Here is a 23,957-nt window from a genome sequence, read left to right on the forward strand (position 1 = left end):
AATTGCGCATGTAAATTGTGGCTCTGCCTTTACTCCTCACCTGAGCACATGGCTTGCACTTGTAGACATGACCCAGAGTTATAAGAGCCCATTTACATCCGTAAAACAACATTTTTAGGGACAAAAATAGTTTATAAATTGACCCTCCAATGTTGCAAAGGGGCGTAAATTTATGCAAATAAAAAAAATATTTTAAAATATATAAATGAAATCATCTGAGCATGGAAGATGTCAGCCTCGGAACGCTGCACAGCCTTTCCTCACCTCTGCTGTCCCCGTACATCTTGTCACAGTAATGAAAAATGAAGGGACCCTTCCCAGAGTTAGCGTTTAATGACAGTCTTGATCGACGCGCCCGGAGTTGTGGGCGTGTGTCCGAGTTCCGTGTCGACATGTCCAAGCTCCTGACTGTTGTTAGCACAGCAACTCATGGCTGATTTGTTTTCCTGCGCTTTCCACAGGTGCCGCCATGGCCCGCTGGGGAAATGCGTGCATTGTGTGCCACTAGAGGTAAGAGTTAGAGCAGAAAGAAGATGCTTGTTAACGGGTCATTTTTCAGGATGATCTCCTTGCCTGATTTGCCTAATACATGTGATTCTAGTCTGTGGCTGCAGAAAGCTTGTTTATCATGTGCCTACTTGTCCACTGAGTCTGCTGTTCATTGGCTGAACTTTTACCTGTAGAAATGTTGAAATAATAGGACGGCTAAATGAGTACCCAGTTTCTCATTCCCATCAGCATCAGTGAGAGAATTGATACCCATTGGTCAAATAGTATCTACATCTAAGATTAGGTTTAAACATTTATGTATGTATTATAACACTTCACATTTTATGGTAGGCAGTATTTAAGTGGTTTCCATGGACACTGACACAATAAAGTCACCAACAAAACAGCATGAAAGTTTCTAAAATACACACAAATGTTAATATAGTCACGTAGAGGGTAATCAGGGCAGCTAGGTTAGTAGGCCAGGCATGTGCCTGTATTTATCAAGGAACAGATCAGCAGCAACGCCCAACATACAGTGTGGAAGTAGCCCCTCAAGACGTTATCTGTACAAAAGAACCCTGTAACAGTGGGTGAAAGCCTGTCTCGATGCTCCTTTTAGCTCATGTGTGGGATAGTAGTAATCCAGGAAAGTATTATTTCACAGAAAGAGTGGTGGAGTTGTGGAATGGCCTCCCGGTGGAGGTTGTGGAGTCGAGGACTGTGTCAGAAATTAAAAAGGCGTGGGATAAGCACGTGGGATCGCTTAGGAAAAGGAAGAGTTAGGGGGTTACAGAGGATGGGCAGACTGGATGGGTCATATGGTCTTTATCTGCCATCGTGTTTCTATAGTACCTTGTTTAAGGCTATTTAATAAAGACGCTTAGAGGGGCATTTTCGATATGACATCTAAATTGTATTTTGGATGTTTTGTTGAAGCTATCCAAAAGTCAAGAATTGAAAATGACCATTTTCAAACCAGAAAAACATTTGTCTTTTTTTTTCTTTGAAAATGACCCATTTCCTAGATGTGTTTTACGTTATCTTTTTGGACCATTAAAAACAAAACACAGAAAATCAAGCTATTGGGACGTAGGTGGAGCCAACTTTCCTAGTGGACTGGCCACACAGGCATCCCAGCAGAGCAGTGGGGCACCCTATGGGGCGCTGCAGTGGACTTCACATAAAAGGTCCCAGGTACTACACATCTCACCATTACCCCCTTTATATTGTAAGGTGAGCCTTCAAAACCCACAAAAAAAACCCTACTGTACCCAACTATACACCACTATAATACTCCTCATGGCTTGCATGCAGCCCCTCCTTACCTCTCTATCCTCATCTCCCCTTACGTTCCCACCTGTAACCTCCACTCTCAAGACAAATCCCTCCTTTCAGTACCCTTCTTCACCACCGCCAACTCCAGGCTCCGCCCTTTCTGCCTCGCCTCACCCCATGCCTGGAATAAATTCCCTGAGCCCATACGCCAGGCCCCCTCCCTGCCCATCTTCAAATCCTTGCTCAAAGCCCACCTCTTCAATGTCGCCTTCGGCACCTAACCATTATGCCTCTATTCATGAAATCTAGACTGCCCCAATTTGTCTGCACATTTTGTCCATTAGATTGTAAGCTCCTTTGAGCAGGGACTGTCCTTCTTTGTTAAACTGTACAGCGCTGCGTAACCCTAGTAGCGCTCTAGAAATGTTTAGTAGTAGTATGGCTGCAGGTGTTACATGTATGTAGGTATGGTAGGTTTTTGGGGTGCTGACAGTTTCACCACAAGTGTAATACATAAAGTGGGTTACGGGTCTGGGTCACCTTCTCTACAGTGGACTTCACCGACCACTAGGCTATTTCAGGAACCTGCTTCCTGCTCTACTAGGACTGGCCATAACATCTGAAGCTGTCATAGAGGCTGGTATGTACTGTTTCACTTGCATCTTTGCGGTGTGGGAGGAGGTCAACGACCACTGAAGGAGTTAATGGGTTGTCATTTAGGACACTTTTTTGTGGCTTATTCATTAATAAAATGGGTCTAGACCATAACGTCCAACTTATAGCCCTGGATGTTTTTATTTTGTTCCATTATGGCAGAAACAAGTCCAAGAGCTTACCCTTAACATGCCCCTGACACCCCCCCCCCCCCCCCCCCCCCCCCCACTTGTGATTTGAACACACTTCTGATGGACTTCATAGAAAAAATGTTTTTGTGAGAAAAACGTCCGAATGCAGATTTCTGCCACTTTTTGGACATTTTTCTCTTTTGAAAATGAGCCCCATAGACACTTATAATATGCCAGCACGGATCCTGCAGAAATGGTGTGTAGGTTGTCGGTGCTGACGTTACACCTGCATTAGTACACTTGTAAACCCTGACCACAGCTCCTGTAAAAGAACGCATGTGACTTAATTCTTTACTGGCTAACAGTGAAAGCTGTGGAAATAACACTGGTGAAGCAACCAGCAAGGGGGAGAGGAACAGGAGAACTGGGGAGAAATCAAACATTAGGAGTCAGACTTTCCAAGCAAGATACGACAGCTGTGTGCACAGTAATGGAGGAAATTATATGATGTGAAAATCTTTTCCGGAGATGGGAAGGCGGTAGAACGAGAGGACATGAAATGAGATTGAAGGGGGGCAGACTCAAAAAAGATGTCGGGAAGTATTTTTTCACGGAGAGGGTGGAATGCCCTCCCGCGGGAGGTGGTGGAGACGAAAACGGTAACGGAATTCAAACATGCGTGGGATATGCATAAAGGAATCCTGTGCAGAAGGAATGGATCCTCAGAAGCTTAGCTGAAATTGGGTGGCAGAGCAGGTGGGGGGGAAGAGGGGTTGGTGGTTGGGAGGGCAGGGCAGAGGTAGGGGAGGGCAGACTTATACGGTCTGTACCAGAGCAGGTGATGGGAGGCGGGAAATACTGCTGGGCAGACTTGTACGGTCTGTGCCCTGAAAAAGGCAGGTACAAATCAAGGTAAGGTATACACATACGAGTTTATCTTGTTGGGCAGACTGGATGGACCATGTAGGTCTTTTTCTGCCGTCATCTACTATGTTACTATGATACCCACCAGCGAGCCTTCTCAGGAGTAGCTCTGGAATTTACTCCCAGAGGAGGTACGTGTAACTCGAGACTACCTCTACTTTAGGAAGCAGGTGAAAGCCTGGCTCTTCTCTCAAACCTTAAGTACATAAGCTGACTATACACTCATTCTGCACCTGGACTAGCTTGCTACACACACTGTAACTTAGTTCAGTTCATCATCTCTTGCTTATCTGTACAAAGAACTTTCCTTGAGTTTAGCCACCCATCTATTTATCCCAACTGACTCTGTACCACACATCTTGTTCCCATCCTGTATCTGCTCTTGGTCCCTCAGCTATGAGGTAAACCGTATTATAGAAAATCTTTAGCATCATATCTAAGTTAGTTGAATGTGCTGATGCTTATTAGGTGTATCATTAGTGTTATGCTAACATTGTATTATATCTTTGGTATTTGAACTCCAGTGCTGTGAAATGTGTATATTTTTGAAACCGTTTCACAGTAGTTCTGTTATTAGTTTTCAGTTTACTTTTTTCAAGTTTACCTCATTTATTCTATTTATGTTTATTCTTGGTTATTTTACTATTGTTATGCTGTTAACAAAATTGTAAGTTTTATGTTAAACTGTACCTGCTGCACACCGCCTTGGGTGAATCTCTTCATAAAGGCGATTAATAAATCCCAATAAATTCTATGAATAATTGAGACCAGCTGGAATCTTAACATTTTACAGCTTTCTCACCCTTCTCTCTCACATGTGATAGCCTTTCGATGAGGATTACCTGAACCACCTGGAGCCACCTGTAAAGCACATGTCTTTCCACGCGTACATCAGGAAGCTGACCGGAGGGGCAGACAAGTAAGAGAGTGTGAGCTGAAAAAACAGTTTTTCCAGTGTTGGAGAAGAGCCTCTGGCTTCCTCACACACTCATTTCCAGGGCTGGCTCTGCAAAGTAACCAGCACTTCTGCAGAGGTCAGGATTTGATAACCTCTATCACAAGTCAGTTTTTGTTTTTCAGCCTAGCAAATCTTGAAAATGTGACAGGGTAAACACATTGTAGCATCTGCTTGGGAAGGAAGCCTGTGGAATTTAAGCTCTTGCAGGAGTTTCAGCTCGTTAGGGGCATAACCTCCAATTCTGACCAAGGCTACTAAAAGTTATTAGAGGGGCACAGAAATGGATTTTGATATGTACTATATTAGAAACTGAAGGATGGGTGGAGGAAGGGGCCTTAATTTAAAGCTGTATAGTTTTATTGTGAATCTGCTTGTCTTGATAAGGGCCAAAAAAACGTCAGGCTACACAAACTTTTTTAAATTAGACGATATTCCTGACTCCTCGATCCTCCTCTAGGAGTGACAATAATATAAGGGGCAGAATTTCCTTCACTTGCCTGAGTCTTCAAATTGTGTAATAGGTGAAGGTCTGCAGCAAGACTGAATGATAATCCCATCTTGTGTACGAGAGGCTCTGGCAGCGGCAAAGAGAAAACAAAGCACTTAAAGATCAAAACTTGCCACTTATCCTCCGAGTACTCTGTCAAACTCTTGGATTGAGGGAGAAAAGACTTATCCTTCTAGAGGCTTTATGGGTATTACTGCTGTTCTGTTGACATTGTCTTCTGTTTGTAATCGGGGTCTGCATCTCCTCACACATGCACACCCTGTTATGATGGATCATAAGACTCCAGCACTATGAATCATTCATAAGAATTGGACGCACTCCTTACTCTTATCCTGCCCCACCCCAGACATTGCAGTGGCCAGCTCTTTAACAGGGAAATTACAAGACATAAACCCCTTGCCAGCTCAGTGCTTTATATCCTCTCTGTCTGAGAGATCCAAAATGTATGTTTCTGTAGGCAAATGCATATTTTAAAACAAAACTACATTTAAATAATAAATTCTCCTTGCTGTAAAACACAAAGCAATTAGCAATGTTGCATCCAAAAGACAGATTTTACTTGAGGGTAAAATGTCAGCAGTCAACCTCCATTGATGCCAGCTTTGGGGTTTTCACAGCGTCTACCCCCTGTAAACCCCTGTGTGTACTTCCTGTGATCCTGACTAAGCCTTTCAATGTGTTCTGTATACTAAGTTTACCCTGCTGACTTGATCTCATATCTCCCCTTCCTTTCACTCAGGGGAAAGTTTGTAGCTCTGGAGAATATCAGCTGCAAGATTAAATCTGGGTGTGAGGGGCATCCTCCGTGGCCAGAGGGTATTTGCACCAAATGCCAGCCCAGCGCTATCACACTGAATAGACAGGTGAGACATCAGCAGACAGCAGCGTCAGATACAAACTGTCTGTGAGCCGACTAGGGGGCCTAACATGGAGAGAGGGGTATGTACTAAAACTCTGTTAAACATGTACCCTAGCAGCACAGGGAAAGGAAGAGGCTCCTGTTTAGAGAGATGTCACATTTTTATTTATTTAACAAATTTCTAGTGAAACAGACATAAACTAAAACAGACACGTCAAGGTCAAAATAGAATTATATTTAGTATATGCTATGTGTTTCCAATTTTGTTCATTCTGAGTACTAATGATGTGTAGTGTTGCAGTCATGGTAACATTGTAGATGATTTGATGACCAGCTCTCATCCGGGTGCATTCGCCGTTTTCAATCCCCCTTCACTTACCTGATCCTCAAAGTGTGTCGGGTGAATGCGGTGAGATCAGAGTGAGCTTGGCTGCTTCTGAGCTCAGGGTTTGTGTGGCAACAAGAGACAGTAGTATGTTCAATTTTATGAGGATTCATTTTGCATTTATAATCTATTTTGTTATATATCTGGATTGTTATTGTATTTGAAACATTTATGTACTGTGCTTTGTTTTTTGTTTTTTTGACTTGGGTTATAAACGTAAACACCAGGGCTGGTGAAACTGTTCTTGTGTTTCCGTCCTACAGAAATACAGGCATGTGGACAACATCATGTTTGAGAATCACACCATCGCAGATCGCTTCCTGGATTTCTGGCGGAAGACGGGGAACCAGCGCATGGGCTATTTGTATGGGCGGTATACGGAGCACAAGGACATCCCCCTGGGCATCCGGGCAGAAGTGGCAGCCATCTACGAGCCACCACAGGTAACACAGCGCTGCCAGAATCGCTGCTTAATTAGATGGCATGATCAAAAGCTAGGACATCGTTTCTTGCCTTGCAGTATTTAATCTCATCATACACTTCCCAGTGTGATGTGTCAGTGGTTAATGTATCCGGTCACTCCATTCTGTCCACGTTGCTAAAGACTCATCCCAACTGTCAGCCAGAGAGTAACCGCCTGCAAGGTTTCTCCTGATCTAGGACAGTTCATTTTTTTTATTTTTTATTTTATTTATAAGAATTTAATTTTAGAAGCACTAAATAACGTGCCAGAAATACAGACAAAATAATACAAGAATTATTTCAATCAGGTAATTATAAACTCTTCCTTAGACCACAAAATAGGGAGAGTGAAACAAGACAAGGAGATCAATTAAACAACAGTAAACAAAGAAAATGTGGTATTAACCTGATTATCCCCAGTTATTGTTTATCTGAATCATTATTCCACATTGATCGTCTGGTTGGCTTCTTCAACCCCCAAAACAGTGTATAGTCAATTCATTTCATTGGAAACATACTTATTGTCCAATATTACTGAAAATAATACAACTGATTTCATATTTTTTTCTCTTTTAAAACCAGAAATTATAAACATTTGAGTCTCTAATCCAATTCCCACTGATTAAGGTAATCCCAGTTTCACAGGCTTCACTCCTTTTGAATAAATATACTAAGAGGAATCATTTCAAAGGAAAAAACTTTAGGAGTCATACCCGGAACTCTGGGAAAACAACAATCTCGATATTAATCATCTGTAATAATATTCATTTTGTTCAAATTTTTCTGGTCTATTATCATCTTCAAAATCTTAACCATTTCCTATTCCTGTAGAACTTAATTTGCCGTATCAATTTTTCATTCTCAAAGGATTCAATTAGATTATCCATGTGGCTCACTAATAAGATTATATCGGAAGCAAACTTATTTACTACCACCGTTAGGTCCTGGAGCGCCTTCCAGATGCTATTCAATGTAACCTCCACGGGAGCCAAAAACTCCAAGCTGATAGCTCTTGCGGGTTTAGGAGTGGCACCGCCGACACGAGTTCAGCTGTAAACGACTTCCATTTCAGCATACACTCCTAACTCACTCCTCCACTCCTTTGGACATGGTGGTTAAATGATTCGGGAGCCGATGAAGTTGTTTCCAGGTCCAAGAGCGTCGACGCTCCTTCGCCAGCGCTAATCAAAGGACTCGCCAACCCAGTCATCTGTGGGCAGCTCGTCACGCAGCAGTCCCACACTTGCTGCACAGGGGGCAAAACGCTGGCCATCGGCGGCTGACCCCCGATTGACCCCTTCTGCTCAGTTAAGGTAACTGCAGTTGCAGAGAGGAAATTTCAATCCAGAGTTTAATTACACGTTGAGTGAAGAGACATTTTCTCCGATTCGTTTTAAATATACTACATTGCACCTTCATCGCCTGCCCCCTAGTCCTAGTATTTTTGGAAAGCGTAAACAGACGCTTCATGTTCGACTGTGCTAAAAATTGAGCCCAGTTCTTTACTGCCTCCTCAGTGTGTATTTTTCTTTCTCTGCTAGATTGGCACACAGAACAGCCTGGAGCTCCTGGATGACCCCAAAGCAGAAATAGTGGATGACGTTGCTGGAAAACTTGGGCTGAGGAAGGTAGAAGATCATATTCTATTGCTTAATGATCTGCACTGTGTACAGGAAGAGGGTCATTTTATATCAAACTGCCCGGATTAAGAGGACAGAGGCAGCTATTTTATTGCCCTTTACACAAAGGTGTTCATCAAACATATAAACAGCGAGTGACCGACTCACTCGCAAATGCGCAGTAGAGACTTCCCTCTCTGTCCCGCCCCCGCGTCAATACGTGATGACGAGGGCGGGACAGAGAGGGAAACTGCGCCGCCGAGGTTGATACCGCTCCCCCCCCACCCGCCCACCCGAGGTCGCCGCTACCGTTACCCTTCCCCCCCCCCCACACACACACACACCCGGCCCGGGCCCTCTCTCCGCTACTAAACTTACACATCCATTCGCCGGAACGCAGCACGCACATCAGCTGAGCTGCCGTCGGCCTTCCTTCCCTGCCTGTGTCCGGCCCTCGCTGACGTTACGTCACAGGAGGGCGGGACACAGGCAGAGAAGGAAGGGCCGACGGCAGCTCAGCTGATGTGCGTGCTACGTTCCGGCGAATGGATGTGTAAGTTTAGTAGCGGAGAGAGAGAGGGCCCGGGCCGGGTGGAGGGATGGCGGCGGTGACTCCGGGGAGGGGGGGGAACGGTAGCGGTGGCGACCTCACGGGGGGGGAGGGAGGGGGAAGGAAGGAAAACCCCAATACCAGCCCGTTTTTACGGGCTCAACGGCTAGCGTGTCTATAAAATACTAGCACAAATCTACAGAAATGACAGGTAAAACAAACCTGTGTGAGTGCAGGTGTGAATGTACGTACATTTTTTAAGTGTGTGTAAACTGCAGCCGCACCCGAACTCCACCCCCCCCCCCCCCCCCCCCCAGAAAATGCCTACAAGTACACGTGATCTTGCCATTGCGCATACTTTCATGTGAGGCGCTATGTATCTTTAGTGCTAAGTCACTTAGACTACTGCGATGCACTTTACGCACATTACTGTTTTAATTGTTATTTCATTATCAATCTTGTTATACCTAATGTTTTATTCCACTATGGGGCTCATTTTCAGAGCACTTAGCCTTCCAAAGTTCCAACCTATGGAACTTTGGAAGGCTAAGTGCTTTGAAAATATGCCTCTACGTTACTCATATTCTTGTGTTATTATTAATTATATTTCTATTCTGCCATGGCAATAGCCAGGGCAGAGCAATGTAAGCCACATTGAGCCTGCAAATAGGTGGGAAAATGTGGGATACAAATGCAATAAATAAATAAATAACTATGCAGAAAAACAACAAAAAAAAATAACACCCAGGGTTGATCTGACGCTTCTCTGGGATTCATCATCCCATGGCTATTCTGGGTTTGCATTGAGTGGATGATGATTGGGGTTTTTATTCTGGGTTTCATGACTCAAATAATTAGAGAACCCTATGGGTGAAAGATTGCAAAGCCAATATGTTTATCGCCTGTGCCAAAAGCATTATGTGAGCTCCGAGCTGCCACGGGTTACTGTATTAGTCATCACCATTCCCTTCATGTTCATGTGATTGCACTGTGGAGGCTTCTCATGCAGTTTAAGAACAGAGACTGGAATTGACCCATAGCCTTGAGGGCACCATAAGAAAGTTTGGTGGTGATCAGGCATTGGTGAACTCTCTACACCTCTGTAAAGGACTTATTTCTCTGGCCCAAATGGAACAGATTTATAGAGTGAACTAGTCACATGTCTTTGTGTTCTCTAGCAGGGGTTCTAGGACCTATGTCCCACTGACTGGAGAGCAGAGCATGTCCTGGGAGTCTGACACTAATTTGGGAGTGGTGCGAGGGCTTCTTGGGCTGATGCGCAGTGTAGAGTTGTACAAGGAAATACCAGAGCATCAGATGTGACATCGATAGCTATAATATTAATATCAACTATTCAGTGCAAAAAATGCTGCTGTTTACTGATCTAAGAAACATTTAATAGAAAGCTATGAAACAGATCTTCAGAACTTCCACTAAAGCGTTGGGCTTTGAACAACTTGGAAGCAGGTGCATCACCTTAATTCTTCATCAATCCAAATTATTTTTTTTTCTCTTTTTACTTTGTCATCTACTATAATAAAACTCACCCTCAACGTTCTGAGGACACTGACGTCAGTGAAGCCAAGCCCTGACTTCCTTCAAAAAGGTTCGAAGGTTCGTGGTGGTGAAGCCACCAAAATCGCTCCGGGCCCCGCCCTCGAGGGCGGAGCAATGGCAGAACAACGAAGGGGTTGGCAGGGAGGGAGGCGGGGGGGTGGGAAATCTCTCTGGGCCCCGCCCTCGAGGGCGGAACAATGGCAGAACAACGAAGGGGTTGGCAGGGAGGGAGGCTGGGGGTGGGTGGGAAATCGCTCCGGGCCCCGCCCTCGCGTCAAACGTCATGACGTTGGAGGCGGAGCAATGCCAGAACAACGAAGGGGTTGCCCAGGGAGGGAGGGGGGTGTTGGCGACGAAAACCTTGCTAGCGCCCGTTTCATTTGCTCTGAAACGGGCTTCTTTTACTAGTATTATTATAATGTTCATGCTCACAATCAACTGTATATTTTTCATAAGCGTTATAGAGGTCACTTATCTGAATTGCATTAATGGGGGTAAATGTGCCGACACGTGTTTCACCAAAAGCTTTCTCGAGGCTGTCCGCTATGTAAGAAAAATATACAGACATTTGTTTGTGAGCATGAACATTATAATAATATGACAAAGCAAAAAGAGAAAAAAAGAATTTGGATTGATGAAGAATTAAAGTGATACACCTGCTGCCAAGTTGTTGAAAGCCCGAGGCTTTAGTGGAAGTTCTGAAGATCCGTTTCATAGCTTTCTATTAAATGTTTCTTAGATCAGTAAATGGCAGCATTTTTTGCATTGAATAGTTGGCTTTAATAATTATAGCATTAAAGCAGACATCTGACTCAAATGGGACAGAGACGTGATTAATAATATTGCAAAGGTGGGACTGAGATGTTGCTAAGCGTCTTTAATTTACCGGGTGTGGATTGGAGTAGCCCATCTGCAAATCTGGAAAGAGGGTTTACTTAGACAAATGGTGAGGAAGCCTTCAAATAGGGAGTAATGTTCTGGGTAGTAGTGATCACTGCACGGTATGGTTTGCTAGAAGTCCTAAAGTGGAGTCCACTCACACCTGGATTTCAAACACGGAACAGCAAAATGGAGAAGTACTTGAAGAAGAAGCTGGCAGGGTTGGAGGGAGATGAAGGAAGTGGAAGGACAGTGGGCTAAACTGAAAGGGGGTTATAAAAAGGGGTAATAACGGAAAGTAAGGAAAAGCAAGATAAGAAGGAAGCCAGTAGGGCTCTCCGAAGAGGTAGCTGCAAAAAATAAAGAAAAATGGTTATCGTTCCTAAAATACAGATCCACAAAAAGAGGAATGCAAAAAAGAATATTGCATGAAGCTGATAGGGATCTTTTATCATTTATTCATTTTACTATACCGTTTCAAATTGTGATTACAAAACAAAAACGGTTTACATAGAGGCTCATTTTCAAAGCACTTAGCCTCCCAAAGTTCCATAGAAACCTATGGAACTTAGCCTCCCAAAGTGCTTTGAAAATATGCCTCAGTGTAACATAGTAGATGACGGCAGAAAAAGACCTTCACGGTCCATCCAGTCTGCCCAATAAGACAACTCATATTTGCTACTTTTTGTGTATACCCTACTTTGATTTGTACCTATGCTCTTCAGGGCACAGACCGTATAAGTCTGCCCAGCACTATCCCCGCCTCCCAACCACCAGTCCCGCTTCCCACCACCGGCTCTGGCACAGACTGTATAAGTCTGCCCCGCCTCCTGAGGATCCATTCCTTTACATGTTAAAATAGAATGATAAAACAAACATAAAGAACTCCATCGAATAGATAGGAAAGCAAAACTAAAACAACCATTCTTAAAAGATAAAAACCAATCCTTACTGAACAGCCATTCATAAACAAGTACATAAATGACATATAATTGTTCTGCATATTTAATACAACCTGCCAACTAATGCCTTTTATCGCAGATTATCTTCAAACATATCCTGAAATAAGTATGGTTTCAATAATTTTCGAAATTGAATGTAGGACTCCTCCAGTCTAAGGTGTTTTGGAAGACAATTCCAAAGAGAAGGGGCTAGAAAAAAGAAAGCTGAATTTCTAGTAGACTCCCATCTGGCCTTCTGTGGCGATGGGATAATCAATCTATTATCTGTGAGTGAACGATGAAGAAAGAAATCAGGATAGCAGAAGAAAAAGTGGCAAAAGGTATAAAATGAGATGACTACTTTTTTCATGTATGCTGGTGAAAGGGAGGAGGTCGGAGGTGGAATTGCAAGACTCAAGATATTGAGGGTGAATGTGTAGGTAGGTAGTGACGTGACGAGGAAAAAAAATGGAATTGCTCAACAGTTCTTCAGTGTTTATGGAAGAAAAACTCATTGAAGGTCTGCAGAGGATTGACAAAGTACTGATGGAGCTTAGACAGGTTTTAGTGATCCCTCTAAAGGATGCGTTCACAGAGAAGTGTTACAGGATTGGGGAAAGGCAGATGTGGGAAACTACAGACCAGCGTGAACCTTACTGTGGTGGTGGGAAAGGTAATGGAGAAAAGTGACCAAAATGGTCTGGAGTTTGCACCAGAACACACGTGAGAAGAGATTTGAAGACTTGATGTCTCCCTGAAAGGAGGTATGATGCAGACATTTAAATACTAGGACCTTAAATGAAGTTGCAAAGAGGAAAACTTAAAAGCGACATCGGGGAATACTTATTCCAGGTGTCCACCACCCACTCCGAGAAAAAGTATTTCCTGATGTTGGGTAAAAAACAGTTCAAAAAAAATCCGCAATCAAGCGGAGAACTCGAACGCCCCACAGGAAAACACAGATGTAGGTAAAAAGTGGGATGTTTGACCACGGAAATACAAATCCTGGAGACAATATCATAAAAACTTCTTTATTGAAGAAAAGACTCGACACAACTGTTGTGTTTCGGCCTACAGGCCTACATCAGGAGTCTACCGCTATGACGTAGCATATATGAATCTGAAATGCCTGAAACACGATTTGGTCCGTGTGACGAACCAAACGTAAAGTGATTGGCTATATTACAAAAGTGGTCTTGAAAAAGACCTTTCATGGTAAGCTTGTCCGTAGCGGGTCACTAGGAGCGCAGCATGGAACAAGCTTACCACGAAAGGTCTTTTTCAAGACCACTTTTGTAATATAGCCAATCACTTTACGTTTGGTTCGTCACACGGACCAAATCGTGTTTCAGGCATTTCAGATTGTGTCGAGTCTTTTCTTCAATAAAGAAGTTTTTATGATATTGTCTCCAGGATTTGTATTTCCGTGGTCAAACATCCCACTTTTTACCTATATCTGGGTCAAAAAACAGTGCCAGAAAAAAAAAAAAGGTGTTGGATAAACAGAGGTTCCCTAGAATTTACAAAGATGGAAGCAAAGTACAGAGCATTTCCACTCACAATAAAACAACTTTTCATGCTTTAAAGAATTAAAAAAAAGTGGTCAGATATCACTGGGTGTCAGGTACAGCCCTAAAGACAAAGGGGTGAGGAGGGGTAACTCGCATGGAGTCAGTTGTGACCCTGACCACCTTTTCTGGGCAGACTGGATGGGTCATGCTGGTCTTTCTTTGCCATCACTTACCATGTTACTATATAAGAAATCCAGATACCAGCGATAACAGTGCCCTCTGCTTGATCCTTACTGGCCTCAGCTGTGCTGTGTCTGTTGAAGCTGACTATGGGACAAGCCCCTGTTTTGGTGGGAGTGGGGCAAGGAACAAACCCTTGTGTACATTAGGGGTCTGTTGTGCTGATAGTATCGAGTATGACAAACGTAGAAAATTGTTTTTGTTTGTGAAGGTTGGCTGGATATTTACTGATCTAATCTCAGAAGACACCAGAAGAGGCACCGTGAAGTACAGCAGAAATAAGGTAAGTTAGGAAGGAGTTTGGTGGAAGTGGGGTGCATTACCCGTGGGTTTGGTTAAAGGCTATACTTCCTCTTGGGTTTCCATAAGGAGAGCTGGCACAAGGGACTTAGGTGCCCTAACGAATCTTCAGCCTTTTGTGTCTCTCTCCCACACCCTCGGTAACTTCTAGGCCTCTAGATTCCCCTTGAGATATTAATGTATGATGATCAGGTCGCTTAATCTGAAAACTGCCTACTCTCTCAGCTGGCAAAAGGACCCCCTGTTGCAGTGGTCGTCACTTTCACTCCAGGTCCACCAACAGGTCAGGTTATAAAGTTATTCCTCATGAATATGCATGAGATGTATATGTATGTCTGCTTGTCCCATTGTTTGCAAATCTCTCATGCATCTTCATGAAAACATGACCTATTGGCAGCCCTTGAAGGCCAAGGCCCTGTTGATTTTTTGGGTTATGAGATGGCAGCCCTTGAAGGCCAAGGCCCTGTTAATTTTTTGGGTTATGAGACTGGACCTATTGGCATCCCGACCCTTCTAGAAGTCTGCCTGATGATTAATCCAGCCCTTTCCATATGACTGACATCTTGAAATCGAGTACAGCACGTTTTACTGTGGGACTGGGTATGGCAGGTATCTCATGTGTTTTATCTCATTCTTTGTTTACCCTTTCCGCAGGACTCCTATTTTCTCAGCTCGGAGGAATGCATCACAGCCGGCTATTTTCAGAACCAGCATCCAAACATGTGCCGCCTGTCTCCAGATGGCCACTTTGGATCCAAGTTTGTTTCTGTTGTGGCCACAGGTAGACAATAAATGCCGACTTGGGTCGGGTGATGTACTGACTGTCTGTCTGACAAAGAAGGTGCACTGTTGAGTGTGTGCAAGAAACCCACAAGTTGTGTGATAGATTGTGTGGCTCTATGTGTGTTTTGAATGTGCATAAGTGCATAAGTAATGCCACACTGGGAAAAGACCAAGAGTCCCATCGAGCCCAGCATCCTGTCCACGACAGCGGCCAATCCAGGCCAAGGGCACCTGGTGAGCTTCCCAAACGTACAAACATTCTATACATGTTATTCCTGGAATTGTGGATTTTTCCCAAGTCCATTTAGTAGCGGTTTATGGACTTGTCCTTTAGGAAATCGTCTAACCCTTTTTTAAACTCTGTCAAGCTAACCGCCTTCACCACATTCTCTGGCAGCGAATTCCAGAGTTTAATTATGCGTTGGGTGAAGAAAGTTTTTCTCCAATTTGTTTAAAATTTACTACACTGTAGTTTCATCGCATGCCCCCTAGTCCTAGTATTTTTGGAAAGCGTGAACAGACTTTTCACAGCCACCTGTTCCACGCCACCTCTATCATGTCTCCCCTCAGCCGTCTCTTCTCCAAGCTGAAAAGCCCTAGCCTCCTTAGTCGTTCTTCATAGAGAAGTCGTCCCGTTCCCGCTATCATTTTTGTCGCCCTTCGCTGCACCTTTTCCAGTTCTGCTATATCTATCTTGAGATGCAGCGACCAGAATTGAACACACTACTCAAGTTCCGGTCGCACTATGAAGCGATATAATGGCATTATGACATCCTCATACCTTTCCTAATAATATCCAACATCCTATTCACTTTCCTAGCCGCAGCACACTGAGCAGAAGGTTTCAGTGTGTTATCGACGACGACACCCAGATCCCTTTCTTGGTCCGTAACTCCTAACGTGGAACCTTGCATGACGTAGCTATAATGCGGCGACCAGAATTGAACACAATACTCAAGGTGCGGTCGCACCATGGAACGATACAATGGCATTATAACATCCTCACACCTGTTTTCCATACCTTTCCTAATAATACCCAACATCCTATTCGCTTTCCTAGCCGCAGCAGCACACTGAGCAGAAGGTTTCAGTGTATTATCAACGACGACACCCAAATGGATGGCTAAATTGAAGCTCTGGAGCTGTTTGAGGCTTTTTCCTTCCACTGTCTCCTTCACTGTATAGTGCCCTTGATGTCACCTGTTTTGCATCTTTTAGATGCTTTCTTTAGCTCGTGTGGACAGATTTGTTTCTATCTTTTGATTGATTTTTTTTTCCTTTACACCCCACCTTGAGATTTTGTAGTAAGTTCTGTTAAACACATGATCCCTGCATACATAAATCTCTTGTATTCTCAAGGTACAGATATAAAACCTTTGAAATGCCAGTCTACCACCATACGGTTTACATTGATTAGAGAAGGCTTTTTCCAGATTCTGCCACTGTTTATTGAAAACAGGTGTTTTTTTTTGTTTTTTTTTGGCAATTGTGAAAAGTTTGAAAGCAAGATCTCTTCGTGGGCTTCCCACTAGGATCATCTCAGACCCTGAGTTAAATTGGCTTTCCTGGCATCTTTTAGAAACCCAGCCCTTCGAAGAGTAATAATTCTGTCAAAGGGACTGTCTGAAGCAAAGCGACATTTGTCAAATCCATTCATCTTCCCGTACAAGTTATTTTTACAGAATTGTTGAAACGCCATGTTGGTTTTTTTTTAATTTATAGTTTTTATTTAACAACCATGGTAACAGCATTCCGGAGCAATAAGCTCCCATAACATTCAAAAATACATTTGAATAAACATGTTTCCAAAATCCTTTTTTCATTTTTCCTCTCTCCCCCCCCCCCCCCCCCCCCCCCGACAAACGCCATGTTTTATTGAGGAAGTGGTATTTACATTCTGCCAGTTCCACTTTCTCCCCTCCATGTGTAGCTGTAGTTTTGTTCCGAGGATTGTTGGCCTTCAATGGATGCCTTAATTTCACAGGACAGAATCTGGGCTGTGGACCTAGAAATAAGTTTTCCTTGTCAGGCAGTTCATCTGTCTTTTTTTTTTGTGAGGTGCTGTTTTTCAGCTGAGCTCTCAACTCACATTTAAACATTCAAAAGAGTGTTAGTTGTAATTCCAAACCACTTTCAACGAGCCGTCAGTGGCAGCTTGTTTCACATGAGTAACAACTCGTGACTTGTCTTTCTCTTCATCGGGTCCTATTTTGCCTGAATCACTTTTTTTTTTTTTTAAACGTAAATTATCAAACTAAGATCTCAATTTGTAATTTTATAATTTTTAAAAAATAATTTTCAATCTTTTATATAAAATCAATAGAGTCTAAATATATTAGGCACTTATCTGAATTTATGCAGACCATTGACATGGACCATGTTTCATCTCTGCATCAGGGTAGGTCCTGCAAATATAACAAAATTGCCATCAATTTCACTATCAAACATGTATAAAAATACTACGGAAATGCCTAACCATCCTATATAATAATACCTCCAACATTCTATGAGTCTGGCTGCCTGTGTCTGTAACTTTGGGCTCCGAAGCCCCAGCTGACGTCACTGGACGCATTACGCCGAAAACCCAGGGGACATGATCAAGTTGGAATCTGTGTGCGTACGTCAGACGCACAAGCACAAACTGATTCAAACTTGATCACGTCATTCGTCCACACCGCGCGGCCGAGAAGAGGAGACTTCGGCTGATGGGGGTTGGGGTCCCCCGCCAGCACAGGTACGCGACGGCAGCAGGGAAGGTTTGGCGGCGGGAAGGGGGGCTCTAGAGGATCGCAACAGGGGGGTCCAGGGGTCAGGAACTCCGAGGGGGGTCTGGAAATCGGAGGGAGGGAGGCAAGGAGGTGGGGTCTAGAACTCGGAGAGCGGGAGGGAGGGGTCTGGAACGGGGGAGGGACAGGGGTCTTGAATTCGGAGGAGGGGACGAGAGGGGAGGAGGGGTGGAATGCACCACCTGTACAAAAACTAAAAAAAAAAAAAAAAAAATGGGGGGACTACTGTGGAACTCGGAGGGTGGGGGGGGGGGACAATGACCCTGGAACACGGAGGAAGGGGGGACACTGGAACTGGGTGGGAGGGAGGGACCCCAGGCGCAAACATTCTCTCTCACAGACACATACTCGAACACAGTCTCACCGACTCTGTCACACACACACTTGCAAATTCATTCTCTCTCTCTCACACAGTCACTTTCACACATACTCTCTCAAATATACACACTCCAAGGAAAACCTTGCTAGCGCCCGTTTCATTTGTGCCTGAAATGGACCTTTTCTAGTAGTTAAATAACTAAAGACTCACGTCGTCATATATTGTTTTCCCTTCATAGCGTCTTCTCTATCATTAAATATGGTGCCGACATGAGGGACAATATCTTATCTGAAACAGCTGACCATCTAAACCAATCAGAACGCTGAATGCTACTTGTGTCACAGTAGGGGGAAGCCCAGTCAAGTTCTAAATGTTGGCAACATGGTTTGGAGTGTAAAGATCCATCGTTGCTCCTTGTAATTCAAAATTTCAGTCAAGTGTGATAGTCCCCCCACTTGAGATCCTGTCCGATTGAATATAAGGTGATTTTGCAGGTGAGAGCATTTGATCTGCAAGTGTGTGGCTGCTCTGGTTTGTGCTTGTTTAGAAATATCTCTTTGGTCGTATTCCTGTACTGGTTTCGCAATGAAAAGGACAAACACTCCGCTCTGTTACCAATCGGTCTGTTTCCCCTGCACATTATCAGACCAGACATATAATTTGCCGTATCATGAATTTTCGTCGCCACAGCAATAGTAACTGAAATGAGATTGTAGTGGAAATAAATTAATTAGAATATTTTTAGCTCACACACTAGGAGGAGCTTCATTTGGCTGCGGGACACTGGCACGGTGCCACCTGGAAGCTGTAGGCTGTAAATGTTGTAATTTCTCTTTAACCTCCGGGACTTAGAAACTGCTACTACTACTATTTAACATTTCTAAAGCGCTACCAGGGTTACGCAGCGCTGTACAATCTAACAAAGAAGGACAGTCCCTGCTCAAAGGAAACCCTGTCTCCTTTTGCTACCCTTTGTGTGATCACAGTAAAGAAACTTCATCATTATTATAGTATTGGTGTTTTGTGTGGAAGAATCTGTCAAGTCCTTCCAGGTAAGCTGGATACATCATATTTGCCAGTTAACACTAGAGACCATAGAGAGGAGAAGAGCTAAGTTGTCAGTGTGGGAATTTGTGCTTTAAAACGAAACATCCCCACAGATAATACAACCCTAGAAAAGCAGGAAGCCGGGTACTTGTGGACATGGGCGCTAGTGACTGAAAGAGATAGGAGTCCACTTACAAAGTCTGTCTGTTCTAGGGGGTCCGGACAACCAGGTTCACTTTGAGGGCTACCAGGTCTCCAATCAGTGTATGGCACTGGTACGAGATGAATGTTTACTTCCGTGCCGTGATGCACCAGAGCTGGGATATGCTAAGGAGTCCAGCAGTGAGCAATATGTACCCGATGTGTTCTATAAGGTAAGACACAAGATTTCTGGGTTATGGTAGAATTGGTTGGTAGAGAAGGATGCAAAAGGATTTCTCTTGGATTTTGAGACTAATGTTCAGACTGCCACTCCGCACCTTCGTGCCGCACGAGGAGGCTTGAATTAATAGTATTGATGATGGGTGGATGGACCTCGGACAGCAGTGGCATAGTTACGTGAAGCCACTGGGGCCTGGGGCCCCCCCCCCAAAAAAAAATGTCTTCTGGGACCCTGGTTTTGCTGGCGGGGGGCCCCCTCCCGCTGCCGTGCCGCTCCCCGCCACCTCAATTTAATACCTTGGGTGTCAGGGGTCCCCAACCCCCACCAGCTGAAGCCTTCATCCAGCGCTGCGCCACCATATTGCCTTCCGTGCTCACTCTTCCCCTCACGTCCAACACGCTCCTTTTAGTGAAACTGAGCATGCAGGATGTGAGGGGAAGAGTGAGCACGGCAGGCAACGTAGCAGCGCCAAGACCAGCGCTGGATGAAGGCTTCAGCTGGTGAGGGTTGGGGACACCCAAGGTATTAAATTGAGGTGGTGGGGAGCGGCACGGCAGCTGGAGGGGGCAGTGGCAGACCAACATGTTCCCCCCCCCCCCCCCCCCCACCTCTGGCTCTGGCCCCCTCTCGTCGCAAGGTCTGGTTACATCCAATTGGAGTGGAGGAGTGGCCTAGTGGTTAGGGTGGTGGACTTTGGTCCTGGGGAACTGAGGAACTGAGTTCGATTCCCGGCACAGGCAGCTCCTTGTGACTCTGGGCAAGTCACTTAACCCTCCATTGTCCCATGTAAGCCGCATTGAGCCTGCCATGAGTGGGAAAGCGCGGGGTACAAATGTAACAACAACAACCCCTGTCAGGAAGGTGCGGTGCAGCAAAATCTTTTCTGGACACAGGAGGAGCAGCTTTGCTCAGTCTGACTTCCACCAACACCAGTGTTACATGACAGGTCAAATCTTTGAGATTCAGCAGAGATGAGAGGATGAGTTAAAGGCTGTGTGACCAAAAAAAAAGAGAGCACCAGGCAGAGTGTCAGTAACTGACGAGCACACTGGAGTGTGACTGCGGTCGGGGTTTAGTGTGAGAACATGAGCGAGTTCTGCAGCTAATTACTGGAAAGCAGCACATGGCTTGAATGATTTGTGGAACTTTCCTCTAGACGTAAATCAGATTTAATCGTCTTTATGATGGATAAACAGAAGCTGAATGTTTTCTCATTAAATTTTATAGTTGGCCTCTGACAGCTTTGGAGAAAGTTTAGACTTAAAATATTTCCCTTTTCCTCCCAACTCTCCGCAATTTTAGGATTGGCACGGGGGTGGGGGGGAGAGAACTATTCTCTGTGCTGAGTACTTTCAAACAATGTTTAAATCGCATCAAAGAAAGGAAGGGGGGGGGAAAGATTTAAGTCTCTCTGTATCATTTGCTAAGTTTGTCGGTTGCTGTGTCAGTCGCGCTGTTGCAGAGTCGCAGCCCGACACTCGTAGGCCTGATGTGAAAGGGGCTGCAGGACAGCTTGTAACGCCCCTGATTCCAGCCGCCTCACCCACCCCAAACCCAACAAACAAAATTAGAATTTAGCCTAATCATAACCAAATGTGCATAACCAATAGAAAAGCTCCAAAGAATTGGGCCCTCTTCTTTTTCTGGCAGGATTTTTACTGGTGCCTTCTTAACCCGTACGGTGCTCTTTCACATTCTCGGTGCTGATCATCATTTCTTCTCATTTCAGGACATAGATAAGTTTGGCAATGAGATCACACAGCTGGCTCGTCCACTGCCTGTGGAATATCTAATCATAGATGTAAGTATGCAGCCAGTGGCACCCTCAGTCATAACTGTAGAAGGATGAAGATTCAGAGCCAGGGTCCAGGAAGTTAATACACTGTCTGGCTAGCTCAGATCATTGGGGTAAGAGGCTTGGGAAGCTGAGCAGGGTGATCACCTCTTCCTCCCTAAGACTACCAGCTAATGTAAGCACATGGTTTATGGCTTACTTCATTTGATATATGTATTAGAAATCTGTGCAGGAAGGGACTGTACTGCGTTGTGCAGTGCACGAGGGACGCTGGGAAATAAAGTGTAATGGTCTTGCACGGAAGCTTTAGTGAGGTGAATGCAGAGGAAAGAGTTGGCCTCGAGCTTCAGGTTCCAGTGCCTGGGGGAAAAGGTACAGTCGTTACTGAAAGAATTATTTAGATTACTGGCTCTATTGATTGCTGTACTACAAATAACTGCAAAATAGGACCTTGTTTTCGCTGAAGAATTTAGTATTGATCAAGCACAAATGGAAACCTCTCTGACTATAGTAGTCTCCGCTGACAGGAGAAGGGTCTGGGCTGAGCTAACTTGTGCATGTCTTTTGTTTTCCTTCAACCCATTCCCCCGGAGTGTCTGAATTGCTATTAGAACTGCCTTTTATACTACCCCACATTAGTTTTCTTTGAATTTTAGATTACCACGACTTTCCCTAAGGATCCGGTTTACACGTTTTCCATTTCTGCAAATCCATTCCCCATAGAGAATCACGATGTCCTGGGAGAGACTCAGGTAAAGCCGGATGCATGTTTTCATACTGGAGCACCGAGGGCTGCCTTGAATTTCTGTTGTATTCGTGATTGGCTGTTCCGATGGTGCTGATACCTCTTTGTGCAAGGAGGGCAGCGTGATCCGGGGGCTTCTCTGGCATCAAATTGTGTCTGTCTGGGACCGTGGCCCTGGTAGATACAGATGTAAGCAGTGCACGTTGGATTTCACTGAAGGAAGCAAACATCTGACTGTCTAACAGTGGCTGACCAAATGTTTTTGGCACCAAAACTTGGGTTCGGTCATGTTTCAGTTTCGGGCAAAAATGCAAATGCTGTTTCAGCCAAACCCATGATCGTTCTCTGCCTACCCACTGCACAGCCAGAACGAGTCCTCCTGAGCTGGGTACCGCAATCTCTCCCCCATCCCCAAGTAGAGTCCTCCTGGGCTGGCTACCGCAAAATCCTCTCCCCCAAGAAGAGTGGATTCTGCTGTGCCGACCCCCCCCCCCCCCCCCCCCCATTTTGACTGGGAATCGCTTTTGCTCAAGAGAGACCACTTGGGTATTTAAAGATAGGCCCGAGGAGGGTCTTTCGGGTGGTTGGTGGAGGGGTCGGAAGGCTGGCTGGCCCAGGAGGACCCACTATCCGCCACAGAAGAGGTGCCATTTTGGTTTTGTTTTCAGCCAAAATCAAATAGCAGATTTTGGCTGCTGATTCAGTTTCAGTCAAAACTGAGAGCCCCTCTACTGTCTCCTGGAAAATAAACCTCCGTATAGGTCTAGCTGGCACAAGCTTACAAAGCTGATACTGGGTTACAAACAAGGATTTAGATGTTAAGCACAGTGTGAGTGAATCAGAGAAGGATGAAAGGTTTCCAGCACTTTACAAACCAAGGGCTTTCTGTTTATTCTGCCTGCAGACACAACCTTGTGCTGTAAATTGTTTTCTGCAGGTGTCAAAAGTCCTTTTTGCTGCTGTTTCAATTGCACAGATTGGAAGAGACAGATGTTTCCTATAAACAGAGAGGCAAGGCCTCTTCTGGTCTGAGTAGACAACTGCAGTTCCTTAGCCATGCTGGAACCTGAAAGTTCAGCATCGGTTTCCTTCATGAGGGAAAAGCGATGAGCCTTGTACCTAGATCATCTTGCTTAACCGTTCCTCAGAAATTAAACAGAGGGGAGGGCCCCAAGGGGTTTCCTGCAAGTGTTCAGCCCTTTTCTATGTTCTGCACTGGGAGTAGGGTTACTATTTTTTGTCCTCATAAAAAGGACACTTGCCCCGCCCCTTTCACGCACTCTCCCCGCCCCTGACACATATTCCCCTCCCCCGGTCACCCCCTCCTCCCCCATCACCTCCCCTCCCCTTACTCTACTATCCCTGGTGGTCTAGCGGTACCTCTTCGGGGCAGGAAAGAGCCCCCTCTTTCCTGCCCGGAGCGCTGCTGCTAGCTGCCCTGCATCCTGTGAGTCCGGCTCTCGGCGTTTCAAAATGGCCGCCGAGAGTTGAAGTCTCGCAAGGCTGCTTCAACTCTCGGCAGTCTTTTTGAAACGCCGAGAGCCGGACTCACAGTATGCAGGGCAGCTAGCAGCAGCGCTCTGGGCAAGGAAAGAGGGGGCTCTTTCCTGCCCCGAAGACGAAGAGGTACCTCTAGACCACCAGGGATAGTAGAGAAGGGGAGAAGAGTCCCGTGCTCGCTAGCCAGAAATACGGACAAACGAGCAGGCCGGACGCCCAGACATGTCCTCAAAAAGAGGACATGTCCGGGTAAATCCGGACGTATGGTAACCCTAACTGGGAGGAATATGAGGGGTAAAAAGAGAATCTAACGGGCTGTGGAGCCAAGTCATCCATCTCTAGGGAGCTCAGTTTT

At 45.0% G+C, this 23,957-nt stretch overlaps 1 protein-coding gene across 1 annotated transcript in view; it reads left to right on the forward strand.

The window, feature by feature from the left end:
- NPLOC4 (NPL4 homolog, ubiquitin recognition factor) overlaps positions 1-23,957 on the forward strand; it is a 50,616-nt gene that overhangs the window by 19,154 nt on the left and 7,505 nt on the right. The window contains exons 5-14 of the mRNA XM_030188897.1: positions 462-510; positions 4,301-4,395; positions 5,682-5,805; positions 6,450-6,629; positions 8,190-8,276; positions 14,157-14,228; positions 14,900-15,026; positions 19,394-19,554; positions 21,292-21,363; positions 22,014-22,109. Of these exons, the coding sequence (XP_030044757.1) occupies positions 462-510; positions 4,301-4,395; positions 5,682-5,805; positions 6,450-6,629; positions 8,190-8,276; positions 14,157-14,228; positions 14,900-15,026; positions 19,394-19,554; positions 21,292-21,363; positions 22,014-22,109 (1,063 nt within the window). The remainder of the gene's footprint in view (positions 1-461; positions 511-4,300; positions 4,396-5,681; positions 5,806-6,449; positions 6,630-8,189; positions 8,277-14,156; positions 14,229-14,899; positions 15,027-19,393; positions 19,555-21,291; positions 21,364-22,013; positions 22,110-23,957) is intronic.

The sequence above is a fragment of the Microcaecilia unicolor genome, unplaced genomic scaffold (assembly GCF_901765095.1).
Source record: "Microcaecilia unicolor unplaced genomic scaffold, aMicUni1.1, whole genome shotgun sequence".
Lineage (NCBI taxonomy): Eukaryota > Metazoa > Chordata > Amphibia > Gymnophiona > Siphonopidae > Microcaecilia > Microcaecilia unicolor.